The sequence below is a fragment of the Talpa occidentalis genome, unplaced genomic scaffold, assembly GCF_014898055.3.
Source record: "Talpa occidentalis isolate TD23 unplaced genomic scaffold, MPIMG_talOcc4v2.1 talOcc4.12, whole genome shotgun sequence".
In the NCBI taxonomy this organism is placed as follows: Eukaryota; Metazoa; Chordata; class Mammalia; order Eulipotyphla; family Talpidae; genus Talpa; species Talpa occidentalis.
The window spans coordinates 79,059,316-79,074,234 of NW_023601212.1; the positions used below are offsets into that span (position 1 = coordinate 79,059,316).

The following is a 14,919-nucleotide window of genomic DNA, read 5'->3' on the forward strand; positions in this document are numbered from 1 at the left end:
CGGGGGCAGAGAGCTGGAGAGGTAGGAGGAACGTGATGTTGCTGGGGAGGCCGGCCAGGGCTGGATTGTGTGGGACCACGTTCAGCAGCTAACACTGGGGCTGACAGCACACCAGGAACTGTTCTGTAGTGTTTCGCCAGCATGAGCGCTTAACAAAGCCCTTTTATGGCAGGTCTATTACTAGTCCCTTTTTATAGATGGGGAAACTGAGGTGCGCTCACGAGTGGTGAGGACAGGGTCTGAGCAGGTCCGACTCCCAAGCTCATCCTCTTCATCCCTAGACTTGGGGGGTAGATCTGGCTTTTTGCAGGTTGATGCTTGCATAACTGGGGGGAAACTCTTAAAAGAAAAGAACACAAAGCTCCCAAATGAAGCACAGAGCTCTAGAAGGGCAGTGCACAGGCGGGGGCCTGAGGTTGGGGTTCCCTAAGCCTCATGGTGAATCCCCTCGACTGCTGTGTAGTGCACATGACAAGCATCTTCTTTATCCTAAACACAATGGACAGGCATTAGGAATTATGGGAGTGATGAGATTAGAGAAGGAATTTATTAATTTATACCCCCCATGGAACAGGGAGGGACAAGAGGGGTGTGGAAGACCAGTAAGAAATTTCCTGCTTGCTTTTGACATCTTCGTACAGTGTCTGCAATCCTTTCGTTCCACATACGTCTCTGGAGTTCTAGCCAGGAATCCAGTCCTTCAGTCCTTCTGTCCAATACTCTGGACACGCAGGGTGGACAGAACCCAGCCCTGCCTTTACCAAAGCTGAGTGAATGGAATTGACCCCGCTGTGTGTTTCCCAGGAGAACCTAAGCAGGGGAGTCGGGGGAGAGGCGAGAGGAAGCATGGGGTAAGTTAGAGGATTTCCCCACCCCTGGGCAGCAACCCCAAGAAGTAGGCAGTGTCCTGGTTTGGGTCTGGTAGAAGCAGAGGGGGATCAGGAAAAGAATAACACATTTTCTGGGGCCTCCCTGGTGGCGCAAGCAGTTGAACGCAGCGTTGTGAAGCTGTCCGCAGCCTCTTCAGTGCCTGTTCGATCCCCGCTGGCCTCAGAGCAACCCACATGGTGAGCAGACCTCTCCTGTCTTGCCCGCTGCTCCCCTCAGCAGTGTATTTCATCAGTCTGCCTGTTCTGTTCCCCGCTCTGTCTCTGGTGAATCTTCTCACCCTCCTGCACATCTGGCCTGTACCCCGGCTCTTGCTAATTTGGCCTTATTGTCTAAAAGTTTCTTTTCATTTTATTTAAATCATTTGTTTGATTTTTCCTGTATAACACATAGGAGTAAACTCAAATAGTATTTGTCTTTCTCCATCTGATTTATTTCACTAAGCTTGATACCTTCTAAACCCACCCAGATTGTTGCAAATGACAGGATTTCATCTTTTTTCGTTTGTTTATTTGGGAACAAGACATAAAAAGGAATCCTTTATTCCTCTTCTCTCCCTGGCGGGTGAACTGAAGTGAACCGCCAGGCAAAGGGAGAGCAACTCACAAGAATCCCTTGCAGGGCCTCCCCGATGGCGCAGCAGTTGAGCGCTGGTTGTGAAGCTGTCCGCAGCCTCTGCAGCGCTGGTTTGATTCCCGGCTGCTCCCCGGCCATCGGAGGAGGGTCCCACATGGCGCACAGACCTCTCCTGTCGCCTGCTGCTCCCCTCAACAGTGTACTTCGGTCCTTCTGCCTGCTCTGCTCCCCGCCTGGCTCTGGTGAATTCTCTCACCCTCCCGTGCTTCTGACTGTACCCAGTGCTTGTATAAATAAATAAATAAATAAATAAATCTTTAAAAAAAAAAAACAAGAATCCCTTGCAGGCCTTGAGCTTCAACAGAAATGCAAAGGTGCCTGAGTTTTACAACTTGCAATTGTGATTTTTCTAGACAGATGTGCCAGAGGTGGTACTTTCAGATCAATTGGTAGCTGCTACGTTCTCCTTCTTGTTTCATGGCAGGAGACAGAAGTACTTCTTTTATGTTATTTGAGTCTGTGAGAAACATGGTGAGGCGGTCGATGCCCATGCCCCAGCCACTTGTAGCGGGCAGCCTGTATTTCAGGGCAGTACAGAAGTTTTCATCTGCGAACATGGCCTCATCATCGCCAGTGTCCTTGGCCTTGACTTGTTCTTCAAAAAGCTGGTGCTGCCGCACTGGATCATTCAGCTCAGTGTAGGCATTGAATATTTCCTTCTTCATGACAAACAGCTCAAACCTCTCAGTCGAACCCTCTTTAAAACGTTGCCATTTAGTCAACAGGCTCGTTATCTGCGGGTGATCACAGATAAACATAGGATTGATGCAATTCACTTCCAGTAACTCCCCAAAGAGCTTACCAAGGATTCTGGCTGTGCTGTGAGGTGGTGGACATGCAATAGCTTTTGCAACACAGATATCAAGAACTTTCTGAGTTTCTTCAGTTTCAAAAAGGCATGTTTCCAGCAGTTTCACACCCAGGGCTTTCTCAAGCTCTTCTACCATGCTTGTTTTCTGGAAGGGTGAAGTGAAATTAATCTCAATGGCTGGGCCTTCTGGGCCATCTGAGTGGTAGGTGGCCTTGTAACAACCTGTAATGTGCTTCACCATACCTGAGATCATCTTCTCTGTGAATTCCATGAGGTCGTGATAGTCTGCATAGGCCATGTAAAATTCATAGGTGGTGAACTCAGGATTGTGAGGCAAATCAATTCCTTCATTCCGGAACTGGCGTCCAATTTCATAAATCTGGTCGATGCCACCAATCATCTGGCATCTGGTCGATGCTTCTAGCATCTTATGATAGAGTTCTGGGGCAATTCTCATGTACAAATTCATATCCAGCTCATTGTGGTAGGTGATAAAAGGCTTGGCCATGGCTCCTCCTGGGATGACATTCCTCATGGGAGTTTCAATCTCTAGGAAGCCCAACTCATCCAAGAAACTTCTTATAAATGTGATGATCTTAGAGCAGATGATAAATTTCTGCCTCACAAAGTCTTTCAGATCCAAGTATCTCTGACGATACCGTGTCTCCTTATCTTTGAGGCCAAAGTGAAGATGATGTAATATATGCAAGCAAGGAGACAGCAGCAGGATCTCATAGGGAATGATGCTCAGCTTACCCTTCTTCGTTTTCCCAGGATTCCCCTGACTCCAATTATGTCTCCTCGCTGCCACAGTTTGTTATTGATATGAATAAATTCTTCCTCTGATTTATAATTCCTGGAATTGGCCGTGACTTGCAACTTGACCCCCCTCTCCTCGAAGGTCATAGAAGACGAGCTTTCATCCAGAAGCTCTTTTGGCATGGATTCTACCTGGCACTTTTAAGGTGATGTCAGTCAGGTGATCTCCAGGTTGCAGGTGATTGTATTCCTGGAGGAACTGAGTGAGCGAGATATCTACATGGAATTTGTGTGGGTACAGGTCTTCCCCTTTGACTTTCAGTTGGTGGACTGCTCAACTGCGGATCTTGCAGTATTGATTTGGTTCCAGGCTCTCTTCCTCAGCAGCCACTCCATTGTCAGAGGTGTGGTTGGTGACAGCGGTTGCAGCCTGACTTAGTTTCTTCTCACTGAGCTCTTTCTGCTTGGCTTCTTTCTTCTCAGCTTTCAAGCGTCTCTTTATCTCATTTTTGCTCAGTTTCGCCTCGCCGCCATCCACTTTCTCCTCGGCCCGTGCACCGTGGCCATCTTCCCCGCCTGCCAGACCAGAAAGGGATGAGGTTCGCAGCGCGAATTCCAGGTCACCGTCGGAGGCCCCGACCCTTCTGGGGGGAGAGTCATCTTTTTTATTTAATAGCTGAATAACCTACATTGCGTGTATCTACTGCACTTACCTGCTGTGTCTATCTGTGCATCGACGGGCACATAGATTGTTCCCAGCTCTTGGCTGCTGCAAATAATTCTGCAATAAACATGAGGGCACATCAGTGGGGGGAAAATTGCCCAGAAGTGAGACACAGGGATTTTATAGAATTTCTATTTTTAACATGTGAAGACTCCACATTGCTTTCTACAGCGGCTGCACCAATTTACGTGCCCGCCCACCACGCATAAGGACCCTGCTCCCCAGTACTCTCCAACATTTGTTGAAGAATGGCCTTCTCACAGGTGAGAGGCAATCAATCACTCATTGGGGTTTTTCTTCTTCCCCTTTCATCCTCAAAAACAGGTTCAGTGGGGGAGGTGACTTTTTCAAGGTCACATAGCCAGTACGTGGTGGAGACAAGGTTCAGAGCCTGGTGGGATTCCTGCTGTGCCTGTCCTGTCTCTGGGCCTCTTAGTGTCTTGCCCTGCCTGCTACCCTGCAGAAGGACTCGAACTTGGCTTGCTGCAGGCTCCGTCCTAGAGCCAAAACAACTGGGCGATTTGGGTAGGCTATCAAAGCGGAGAGCAAACACTGACCTGGTATATAAGATGGGGTGCCTATCGAGGCTTCAAGGGCTGGCAAAATTTCAAAGCAGCAATTCCAGAAGGGAGTTGCAATCACTTCCATATAAACACAAGAACAAACCACTGATTGCTTTTCCCGTTCTCAGGAAACCTCCTGAGAGGTTTCCCGTTTCTCAGGAAACCTCCTGAGAGGTTACCTCGGGTGACTGTCAGATAGGGGTCCCTGGGTGACAGTGTGACCAGGTCACACTCACAGCATGCTGATGGGAGGCATGTGATGTAGAAGTTAGGGAGTCAGGAGGAAAATTATGAGGATTCCAGAGAAAGGTAGTGGCAAAAGTCTTCTCTAAAATTGCAGATCTGTTTTGGCCACTCAAAAATGAAGTGGAGGTGGAATTGCATAGGAGCCCAGGCAGGAGGGGTGGGTGGGTGAGCCTGGGTCTCCACATTGTCCTGTTTGGCCTGAGCATTCCAGGAAAGAGACTACATACGCTTGTGTGGTCAATAACAGAATAATCTCCCCAGAGATTGGCGTGCGTCTCTGGCAGAATGCAGGGTTGAGAGACTTGGGCACACAGCTTTCAGGGAGACCTTCAAACTTCATGACTTCTGAAGGGGTTTTCTGGAAATGGGCACGCCTGCAATTCTGGGAAGCTAGTTCATTACCGTTTAATAAAGAGGTCAAGTTGGAGAAAGAGCTCTTGGAATTCTTTGCAATAAATAGCTTTGCAAGGCTAAGACCTAGAACTAAACTAGGACCATTCTGGAAACAAAACCAGCCCCTCCCAGCAGGTCTTCTGAGAAGGAAGCAGGGATGGAGAAGAGAGGAGCGGTGGCCTTTCTGAAAGAACTGATCTGCTGAAGGGGACACCTGGATAGCGACTCCCCTGGACACTGTCTGCTGAGAGCCCTGGATGGAGACTTGTTGAACCCAGTAGGAGAGCTGGCTGGGGAGGCAGTGCAGAAGTGAAAAAGTCCAGAGGAGCAGAAAAAGAGGAGTTTTCCAAGAGGAGGGGAAAGAAAAAGATAAAGTTCTGAGAAGTTTGAAAGCCTTGAACAAGTATAAAACTTTATGATGTCTTTATCTTGCCACAGCTATCTGGAATCAGAACTGTGCTCACTAGTGGACTCTGCCCCTGGGCAAGGAGTCTGGAGGCAGAAGTCTCCATCTGGATGCCCTCAAAGTCTATCCATGTTGTCATAAATGGAAGATTTTATTCCTTTTTATGCTGAGTAATATTCCATTCCATTCCATACATGCACAAACACACACACACACACACACACACACACACACACACACACCCCACATTTCTTTATCCACTTGTCCATTGATGGCTGCTTGGTTTGTTTCCATGTCTTTAGCTATAAGGAACTTGGGAGTGTAGATACCTCTGAGGTGGTATTTTCATTTCCTTTAGGTAAATACCCAGAAGTGGGATTGCAGGGTAGCTTTTAATTTTTTAAAAAGATTTGTTTTAGTGAGAATGGCACATATTAAAAAAACTAGCAACAACAAATGTTGGCGAGGTTGTGGAGAAAAAGGAACTCTCCTGCACTGCTGGCGGGAGTGCAAACTGGTCCAACCACTATGGAGAGCTGTGTGGAGATTTCTGGACCTACTAAACATAGAGCTTCCACAGGATCCAGCAATTCCACTCCTAGGTATTTACCCAAAGGACACAGAAACATCAATTCCAAAGAACACCTGCACCCCTATGTTTATAGCAGCACTGTTTACAATAGCTAAGCTTTGGAAACAGCCCAAATGCCCAAAAATAGATGACTGGATCAAGAAGATGTGGTACATATACACCATGGAATATTACTCAGCATTCAAAAAAGATAAATACATGCAATTTGCAGCAACATGGATGGCGCTGGAAGGGATCATGCTCAGCGAAATAAGCCAGAAAGAAAAAGAAAAATACCGGATGGTCTCACTCATAGCAGGAATCTAGAAAACTTAAATAAGGGACCAGGAAAATGAATAACTATAAGAAAGTGAAAATCAAAATCAACAAAAATTTATGTACCAGAGACACTTTTGGGGGGTGGGTGGAGGGAGGGGAGGGATTGGGGTCAAAATGGGGGGGTTGAAATTGTATGGGGAATATAAATATAAAATTTATTATAAAAAAATAAAAAAATAAAAATAAATCTTCAAAAAAAAAAGATTTGTTTTATTTATTTATGCATACAAGAACTGGGGTACATGCCAGAGGTGTGGGGAGCGAGAGAATTCACTAGAGACAGAGTGGGGACAGAACAGGCAGACTGACTAAAGTACACTGCTGAGGGGAGCAGTGGGTGAGATAGGAGAGGTCTGCTGCACCATGTGGGTAGCTCCCTGGCTGGGATGGAACTCAGGCCACAGTGGCTGGCGATAGCTTGACAGCACTGAGACTTTAACCTCTGTGTCACTACGGAGGTCTTAGTTTTTAATTTTTTGAGGACTCTCCATATTATTTTCATAGTGGCTGCACCAATTTAGGCAGTTTTTTCAAGAATGCAGATTTCTGGGCCCCTTCCCAGCAGGGTAGACATCCCATATAGGGCGGGGAGCCAGAATCTGCATTTAAAAGCAGATGCTGATTCTGAAGCCCAGGTAAGACTGAGAACTGCTTTTCTGGGTCTTTTTTGTTCCTTTTCTCATCCCTGGGACTCAAGAACTCTCTGTGCTCTCTTCCTCGCCCACTCTTGGATTATAATTGTACTTCTTGATATACCATCCAGGTGCTTACGATAGAGCTTTAAACTCAGTTTTAATAAATCACAGGACAGGCTTTGTTGGAGGCAGGGTATCTCCAAATGAGGATCAACTTTGGCTTAACTTGGTCACAAAATGAACCCAGTCCTTCCCTGACCACAGCCAACTCCTGATGCCCCCTTCTCTGGAATGACTCCTTCCCAAGGTAATTTGAGAAAGGGAGCTTGTGGCTCAGTGCATGTGTTGGTGTCCTACCCAGGCAAGAGGGTGTCACCTCCCAACACTGCCTGGATATCTATGGCCAGGACTCACGTTCCAGAGCAAGATCTGGTAGAAACAAGCCAGGATTTCTGGTAGATTACTCAGATGACCCAAAGTCATCTCTCCCATCAGTGCTTTCTTCTCTAGAGGCATTTAATGACCATGGGAGAAATGACACAGGAGAAAGCAGTGGACACAATCTGCAGAAATGTCCACAGAGGCATCAGTTTTCATGTAATTTATGTAATTGCTGCAGAGACACTGACAAGGAGGATAGACAGTCACCAGGCATGTGTTGCCAGCTGCTGATTGGGAAACTATAGGCAGAATGTCTAGAGTAGAACTCGTGAACTTGCGGCCCAAGAGTTGCAGCCATGAGTGAGGGGCCACTCTCACTGGCCAGTGATGGGGGGCTGCCTAGGGGCTGCACATTCCCTGCCACTCTCTGGTCTGCCACAGAGTGACCTTTGGGAGGAAGTGTCTGGCCCAGGTGAGACACTGCTGGCTTTGGGAGAAGTCAGGAGCACAGTGAAGTGGTATGGCCATAGAAAAGGCGGTGGGCAGCACATTGACGGCTTTTATTATACTCATTTTTATTACAAAAAGGATAAATACACAGTTAAAAAGTTCAAAAACATAGAAAAGTACTGACGAAGTTGTGTGTCCTCTACCCTGGACTCTAGTCCTGACTTGCCATAGTCAACTGCTCTGGAGAGTCTGTGTGCTCATCAGGTTGCAAATCATGTGCGCAGCTGCCTCTCAGACAACATGGGTTTGAACTGTGGGGGTCCCCACATAGTGGATCTTTTTCAGTAGATACAACTGACCCTGATACAACTCATATCTGTGATTTCCCACAGAGTCAACCAAGTTTGCATGTCTATTGGTGAACCTGAGCATTCAAGCCTCTCGGATTTGGAGAGGCAAATTTTGGGGAGAGAAGGTCCAGAAACCAACCCTTATACCCCACCACCCATGCCCACCAAAGGACAACTTTGTTAGGTTTTGGGGGAATCAAAAATCACATGAGGATTTTCAATCCCCTAACCTTCCCATTGTGCAAGAGTCAGCTCTGCATTTGGCAGGGCAGGGGTGGGCGCAGAAATAGGATCACACAGCACTATCCCTTATGTACCTTGCTTCTTTTTTTGCTTAAAAATACATCTTGGTAAAGCAGGATTGGTATTAAACTCATTCAACTCTTGATGTGTGTGTGTGTGTGTGTCTGAGGGGTGTATTTTTCTCTATAATTCTTTGAAGCCAGAGACCATTTTTTAAAATCTTATGACCCCCTATACCTGTAACAACTTCCTATGCAACAAGGTGTTCTATTGAAAATTTTAAAAACATTAACTGAATCCAGGTGTGCGTATGAGTTTTTCAAAGTTAATAACAGGTTCCCCAAGAACAGACTAGACCACTCCTGGATGCCCTAGGCTCAGACTTCACCCCCTCCCGGTCTCAGCTAGACAACTCAGGGTGCTCTTGGGGGCAAGCACTCCAATGCTTACAACCCTAACATCCAGGGGAGACAAGGAAGGCAAGACACAACACCCTCAAAGGGGGAATCACATTTTACTCAGATTGTCATTTGAGGAAAGCGAGTATGTCTGCATTCTTTACAACAAACCACACAGATTCTCATGCATAGGGGGAAGAAAGCTGGGGTCTTATCTCCTCAAAATGTTAGGAAAGACCAACCTTAAAGGCAGAGCAAATCGCTGTCCCCCAAACAGCATGGAACAAGTCATATCACAAAGTGGAACATCTTGTAGAAGCCGTAGCTTCACAAAAGAATTAAACTACTCAGACTGGCCCCTCATCCTGATCTTCCATGTCCCTTGCTTTACAAAAATCAATGACTCCTGACAACTTTGTTAATCATAGCCCATGAGAAGCAAGCACTTGGAGCGCTAGAAATGGGGCAAGCCTGGAGCATCTCCAACATGCCAGATGAGTACCCAGCCTTACATGGACAGACAGGCTAAGGTGTAGACAGGGTCTCTCATGTGCACCTGCACTCAGAGGGAGACTGGAAGTCAGAGAAGGGGCAGCTCCAGTTCAGGAAGACACAGAGCTGCGACCACCCTCCTTCTGGAACCTTCTCCCCCCACTCAGGGAGGCCAGAGCCACGCTCCAAGCAGCAGGCCTCCGCTGCCTGGGGATTTTTATGGACGAGACACATCCCCTGAGAGTGATGCTAAGAAACAGGAACATTAGTTCTTCCCCTAAATGTGCTGGCTCACCAGACCCCAAGTGGCCTGGCAAGGAGCGAGGCCTGGGCTGGAGCTCAGGGCGGAGGGCCAGGGACTTAGATGGAGGGGCTGTTGCAAGGGCGTCTCGGAGCACTGACTGTGGCAGCCATCGGCGCAGTGCCAGCAGAGGTCTTTCTCCTCTTGGCATCCAGGTTCTTCATGTACCTCTGGACCCAATGGTCCTCAGGGTTGCCACAGAACTTCTTGCCCTTCTTGGTGGTGAAGCTGTGGGAAGAATGACAGGGCACACTGAGACCTGGCTGGGACGTGAGGCCACTTTATGAGGAGGTGGGCGCGGAGGCCCAAGGAGGAAGACTTATTGCCCGGCCTCCTCGTGAGCGCTGCTGTGACGTCTGTCTGAGCATCTGTCTCTGCTCCAAGCTCGCGTTCAGCAGCCTACCTGTCTGACAGGGAGGGACAGATGGATGCAGGGAGAGACACAATCTTTATCCACAGAGAAGGGGGGAGAATAGAAAACACATTGAATATCCTTAAGACAAAAGTGGGGGGGGGGCTCCCTACAGGTGCAGGCGGTTGAGCGCAGCACTGCGAAGCTGTCCACAACCTCTGGTACCAGTTCGATCCCCACCGGCCACGGAACAGCACTCATGGCACAGCAGACCTCTCCTGTCGAGCCCACTGCTCCCCTCAACAGTGTATTTCGTCAGTCTGCCTGTTCTGTTGCTGCTCTGTCTCTGGTGAATCCTCTCACCGCCCCCCGCACATCTGGCCTGTGACCCGGTTCTTGCATAATAATAAATTTAAAAAATCTTTAAAAAGAAAAAAGAGAGAGAGAGAAGTGGGGAACCTCCTTCCAGGTGCAACCAGGACCTGGCCCATCAGGAAGCCAGAGCCAGGAGGGTGCAGTGAGGTACTATCTCCCAAGCTGGCTCTGAGTTTGGGGTGCCAGGCCACGGACATGGGTCTGGTGCCAGCTGGGGAAAATTTTCTAATATCACGTTCCTCTGACATGTCACTGTTTGTAAAGTGTGTTCACACCCACTGCCTTTTGTAAGAGGCAGCACTGAACTTATGTGCCGACCTGGGTGACTTTGAGCAGGTGACCTCTCTGAACTTCAGCTGCTTTCTCTAAAATGGCGATAGTCATCTCTAGCCATGGACTGTTTGAGAGGCTTAGTGAAGATAATGCTGTGGGCCTCCCCGGTAGCACAGTGGGTTGAGCGCAGCACTGTGGAGCTGTCTGCAGCCTCTGCAGCACAGGTTCGATTCCCGACCGCCCAGGGAGAAACCCACATGGTGCCGCAGACCTCTCCTGCCTCACCCGCTGCTCCCTCAGCAGTGTCCTCGGTCCATCTGCCTGTTCTGCTCCCTGCTCTGTCTCTGGCGAATTCTCTCACCCTCCTGCACCTCTGACCTGTACCCTGGTACTTGTGTAAATAAATGAATCTTGAAAATAAAAAGATAATGCTGTTTGCCCCAACATGCCTAGTGTACACTTAGGGCTCAGTGGGCAACTGCTGGCTCTAAATCTCCCTCCTAGTGTTATGGCTGAGTAAACTGAGGCCCAGAGCGGTGACATGACTTCCCCAGGGTCACAGGGCTGGGCTCTCTGACTTTCTGCCTCAGTGACATTGTAAACCCAAGTCTCCCAGACCCCTCCCATCAGGGACTCAGAGGGGAGGTACTTACATCACCCCCGCCTTGGGGCAGACACTCTTGCTGGAGAACTGGTAGCTGACTACTCGGCTCTCAGGAATTCTCTTGGAAATGAAGTTCATGCAGCAGGTAGAGGGGATGACCACGGAGTCTGTGGGGGGTGAGAGGAGGAAGAAAAGGGTCATTTTCCTTCTCAGGCTTCCCTAAACTCTGGGCTTCAGATATGAGCCCACCCCAACACTAAGCACCTCCACACCAGCCACTGAGCGGTTCCCTTCTCTGTCTGGTTCCCTTCCAGTAGCAGGTCGGTCAGTCCTCATCCTCCACGATATCATCCCAGCCATACTCTTGCCCTCAGACAACTGTCCTTCTGAGAGATCCCCTATCCTGCCTGGGAGATCCCCAGAAGTCTTACCTGCAGGGGCAAGACAGTGGGCACACAGGGCCAGGAGCAGGAGGACGGAGACAAGGGTTGTGGTACCTGCCATGACCTGGAGAGCAGAGAAGGCAGCGCTGAGCTCAAAACTGGGGTGCAGGAGGGCCTCCTTGTTGGCACAAGGGGTTAAGACGCAACCTATGAATCTAACTGTTCCCCTCAGCAGTGTATTTCAGTCAGTCTGCTTGTTCTGCTCCCCACTCTATCTCTGCTGAATCCTCTCACCCCCACACCTCTGGCCTGTAGCCCAGTTCTTGTATGCATAAATAAACAAATCTTTAGAAATCTGGGGTGCAGGAGAAGAGGGACTGGGGACAAGGGGCCTGGTTCCCTGTGGAACACCCTAATGTCTTTCTGCCCTTTATAGGGGCAGCTAGGAAGAAACACTCACCCCTCTCCCAGACTTCCTTGAAAGCCTTGATCCCTCTGAGGTTGAAAGGGGAAGTTGTTGCCCAGCTGAGTCAGGGATATTTGGGGTGTTCTGAGAAAGAGCTGGGGGAGGGGAGCATTGCCTGCCCTGTGCAAAGAGCAAAAGTGCTAGGTACAGAGTCAGAGGCCTGCTGAGGATCCTGGCCGGGCTGCTCACTCCCTGTGGGGTCCTGTGTAAGCCACTTGCCCACTGAGCCTCAGCTTCTTCAGTTGAAAAGGAGGACAGTCATCCCATCGCCATTCATTCATTCATTCATCATGTTCCAACTCTTCATTAGCATGTGCTGCTTATCAGACTTCTGGTGGGGGGAGAGATCTGCCGTCAAGTGTAGGAACAAAAGCCATTGCGAATGTTGACCAAGGAGTGGGGCGTACACCTGTGTCTCCTTGGGCCCCCTCACCTGTTTGTGCACACCAGCTCTTGGTGACCTGGCATTCCCGGCCTCAGGCTTCGGGCCACCCAGCCCACGGACGCTAGGAAAGCGAGCAGCGCGCAGAAATGCACATCCTCCACAGCAGCCCTGGTAAGTGTCTGCTGGAAGGATGCAGGCTCCAGGGCCAGCCCGACCCTCCTGCCCACGAGTCCCGAGGTTGAGTCTGTTACCCTCCGTGAGGTGAGACTTTGTGAGTCTCCTTCTCTTCCACGTCCACTTCCCCCATCCTTGTTGGTTCCCCTGGGAACACTTCCTAGTGAATCGTTTGCCTAATAAATCAAATCCCCTTCTCAGGATCTTCCTGAGACAAGGGGTTTGCGTGGGACACTGAGGAACATAGGAAGAACCGCCGCTTCTGCTGGGATGAAATTGGAAGGCACATTTAACGTGGCCAGCTGTGCTAAGGGTGGGTGGGAGGCAGCATAAGCACTCCGGACTTCCCAGATCATAGCCATCAGTTCAGTTGTTTGGGATTGAAGTGACTTGTCAGACTGAGTGTGGTGGTACCCACCTGATTCAGACCCCTATTCTGGGATCCCAGGGCAAAACCCCATGTTTTGAGACTCATGTCATTGCTGCCTTCAGTCCCCAAGCCCTCCCTCCCCTCTACTCCCTGTCTTCTTCATGCACCTCTCTGGGAATGCTCTGTCTTCTCTGCTCACTTAGGGGAGTGGAGACGCACCTGTCACCCTGGTGACTGCAGGTTCTGTATTAGTGTCTCCCGCTTGAACATGAGCATCCTGAGGTCATTGCCTCATTTCCATATGCACCAAGTCTGGAGAAGCTCACCTGTCCCAGGGCCAGTGTTTATAGGACGATGGAGAAAATCTGAGTTACCGGCCTCTGGACCAGGGAGTCCCGGGCCACCCAGGGACTCCACCTGGGTGACTGGGGTCAGCCTGTGGCCAAGGGGCAGGCCACCTGGTCCTCTGCTGGGGCAGACCCATGTCAGGAGGCCAGCGACACTAGCCTTCTTTACAGAGTGGAAAATGCTGGAGCCCTACTCATGAGCTCATGATATCGCACCTTTGTCTCATCAGCAACATCACTGCTCACTGGGCAGAGCACGGGGAGCACTGAAGGAGAAGCCCTTTACTCATTAGGGATTTGCATGATTCTATTTTGACACCCCATTCTATATTTACTCCTCACCAACTCAGAGGGGATAGCCTGTCTTCTGTCTGGGTTTCCTTACTCGGTGCAGCCTGGGAGTGGGGTGCGTCAGAGAAGGGAGAAGTGCAGGCATGACAGCATGCAGGAGACAGAGCTGAGCCGGCGGGTGGCACAAGGAGAAGCCATTGCTGCCCCATGTTGCAACCAGAGTGGGAAGGCGGGAGGTCACTGAGTGGGAGGACTTGCGGTGAAGATTTCTCCCCACCCTGAGTAACGAATGCCCTTTAGATGCTTTTCTGAGGCCTTCAAAAAAAGAAAACAATCTTCATGCTCTGCCCAGGGAAGTAGGCAGGGCAGGTTTTACCAGCCCTATTTCGCAAAGGGAGACAATGAAATCTACAAAGCCTAAGTGACTAACACCACTGCAGAACCATGTATCCTGGTTCCCAGGGGGAATGGGCACTCTCACTTGCCTGAGCCAATAGCCAGAGTGATTGTCAAGGAAGAGTAGGTGGAGGATTTCTAGGAAAGCAGATTAGAAAGGGATGGAGGGGGTAAGAAGCAGAAGGAACAAAAAGGAATGGGAGGACCAGGAAGTTGGGGGTGGTGGTGTGCAGGACAGCAGGTACAGAGGGCAGATGGGAAGGGAATGAGGGGCTGGAGGGAGAGAGAGAGGGAAGTGAGACTGGCCCTACCCCCAAGCCTGGCTCTTGAGCAGAGCTGCCCCTGCCAGTGGTGGCTCCTCCTCTGCCCACAAGTGAGGCGGTGGCCAGAGCTGCTCCCCCCTAGTGCGGGGATTGCACCATTAGGGGGGACACACGCGTGGCCATTGTTCATTTTCATCTAAACATGTCTTGTTATGGTTGCCCTCTCTGATAGGGGGTTTCCTATTTCTGGTAGTAATTTTCTCAGAGTCAAAAATATGAGTTGACCAAAAAGAAAAATTGCAGAATAAATGCTATGCGTGGGACCGAAGTGGTGACGGTGGCTCAAGAATATCCTAAGTCTGGGAAACCTGTCCGGTCAAGGTGATCTCTGAGGGCCTTTCTTCCTCACACGGACCTTGAAGCAGACCCTGGAGAGGAGGCAGTAGAGGGCTGGGAGAAGAATGAGCACCTGGGAAAAGAGGAGAAGGTACAGGAAGCAGAGAGAAGGGAGCCCTCGCCCTGCCCCACACAAGGGCAGCAGGGGCCGCTGTCCTGGGCCCCTCCCGGCTGAGCCACGCTGTGAACAATGATGTAGCAAAGGACCTAAAGCTGTGAAGCTGGACCACTAAACTTGGGGTGAGCCAAAGGGGGGCG

The 14,919-nt window shown here is 49.8% G+C and overlaps 1 protein-coding gene and 1 pseudogene across 1 annotated transcript; both read right to left on the minus strand.

Annotated features, from left to right (window-relative positions):
• Positions 1–1,846: 1,846 nt before the first annotated feature.
• On the minus strand, positions 1,847–8,540 carry LOC119242325 (lysine--tRNA ligase-like; annotated as a pseudogene).
• Positions 8,541–9,468: 928 nt separating this feature from the next.
• On the minus strand, positions 9,469–11,789 carry CCL24 (C-C motif chemokine ligand 24). The gene is made up of 3 exons (XM_037504508.2): positions 11,622–11,789; positions 11,240–11,357; positions 9,469–9,814 (listed from the first exon to the last, which is right to left on the minus strand). Exons 1-3 carry the CDS (start codon positions 11,692–11,694, stop codon positions 9,646–9,648), a joined length of 360 nt encoding a protein of 119 aa, XP_037360405.1. The 5' UTR covers positions 11,695–11,789; the 3' UTR covers positions 9,469–9,645.
• Positions 11,790–14,919: the final 3,130 nt, after the last annotated feature.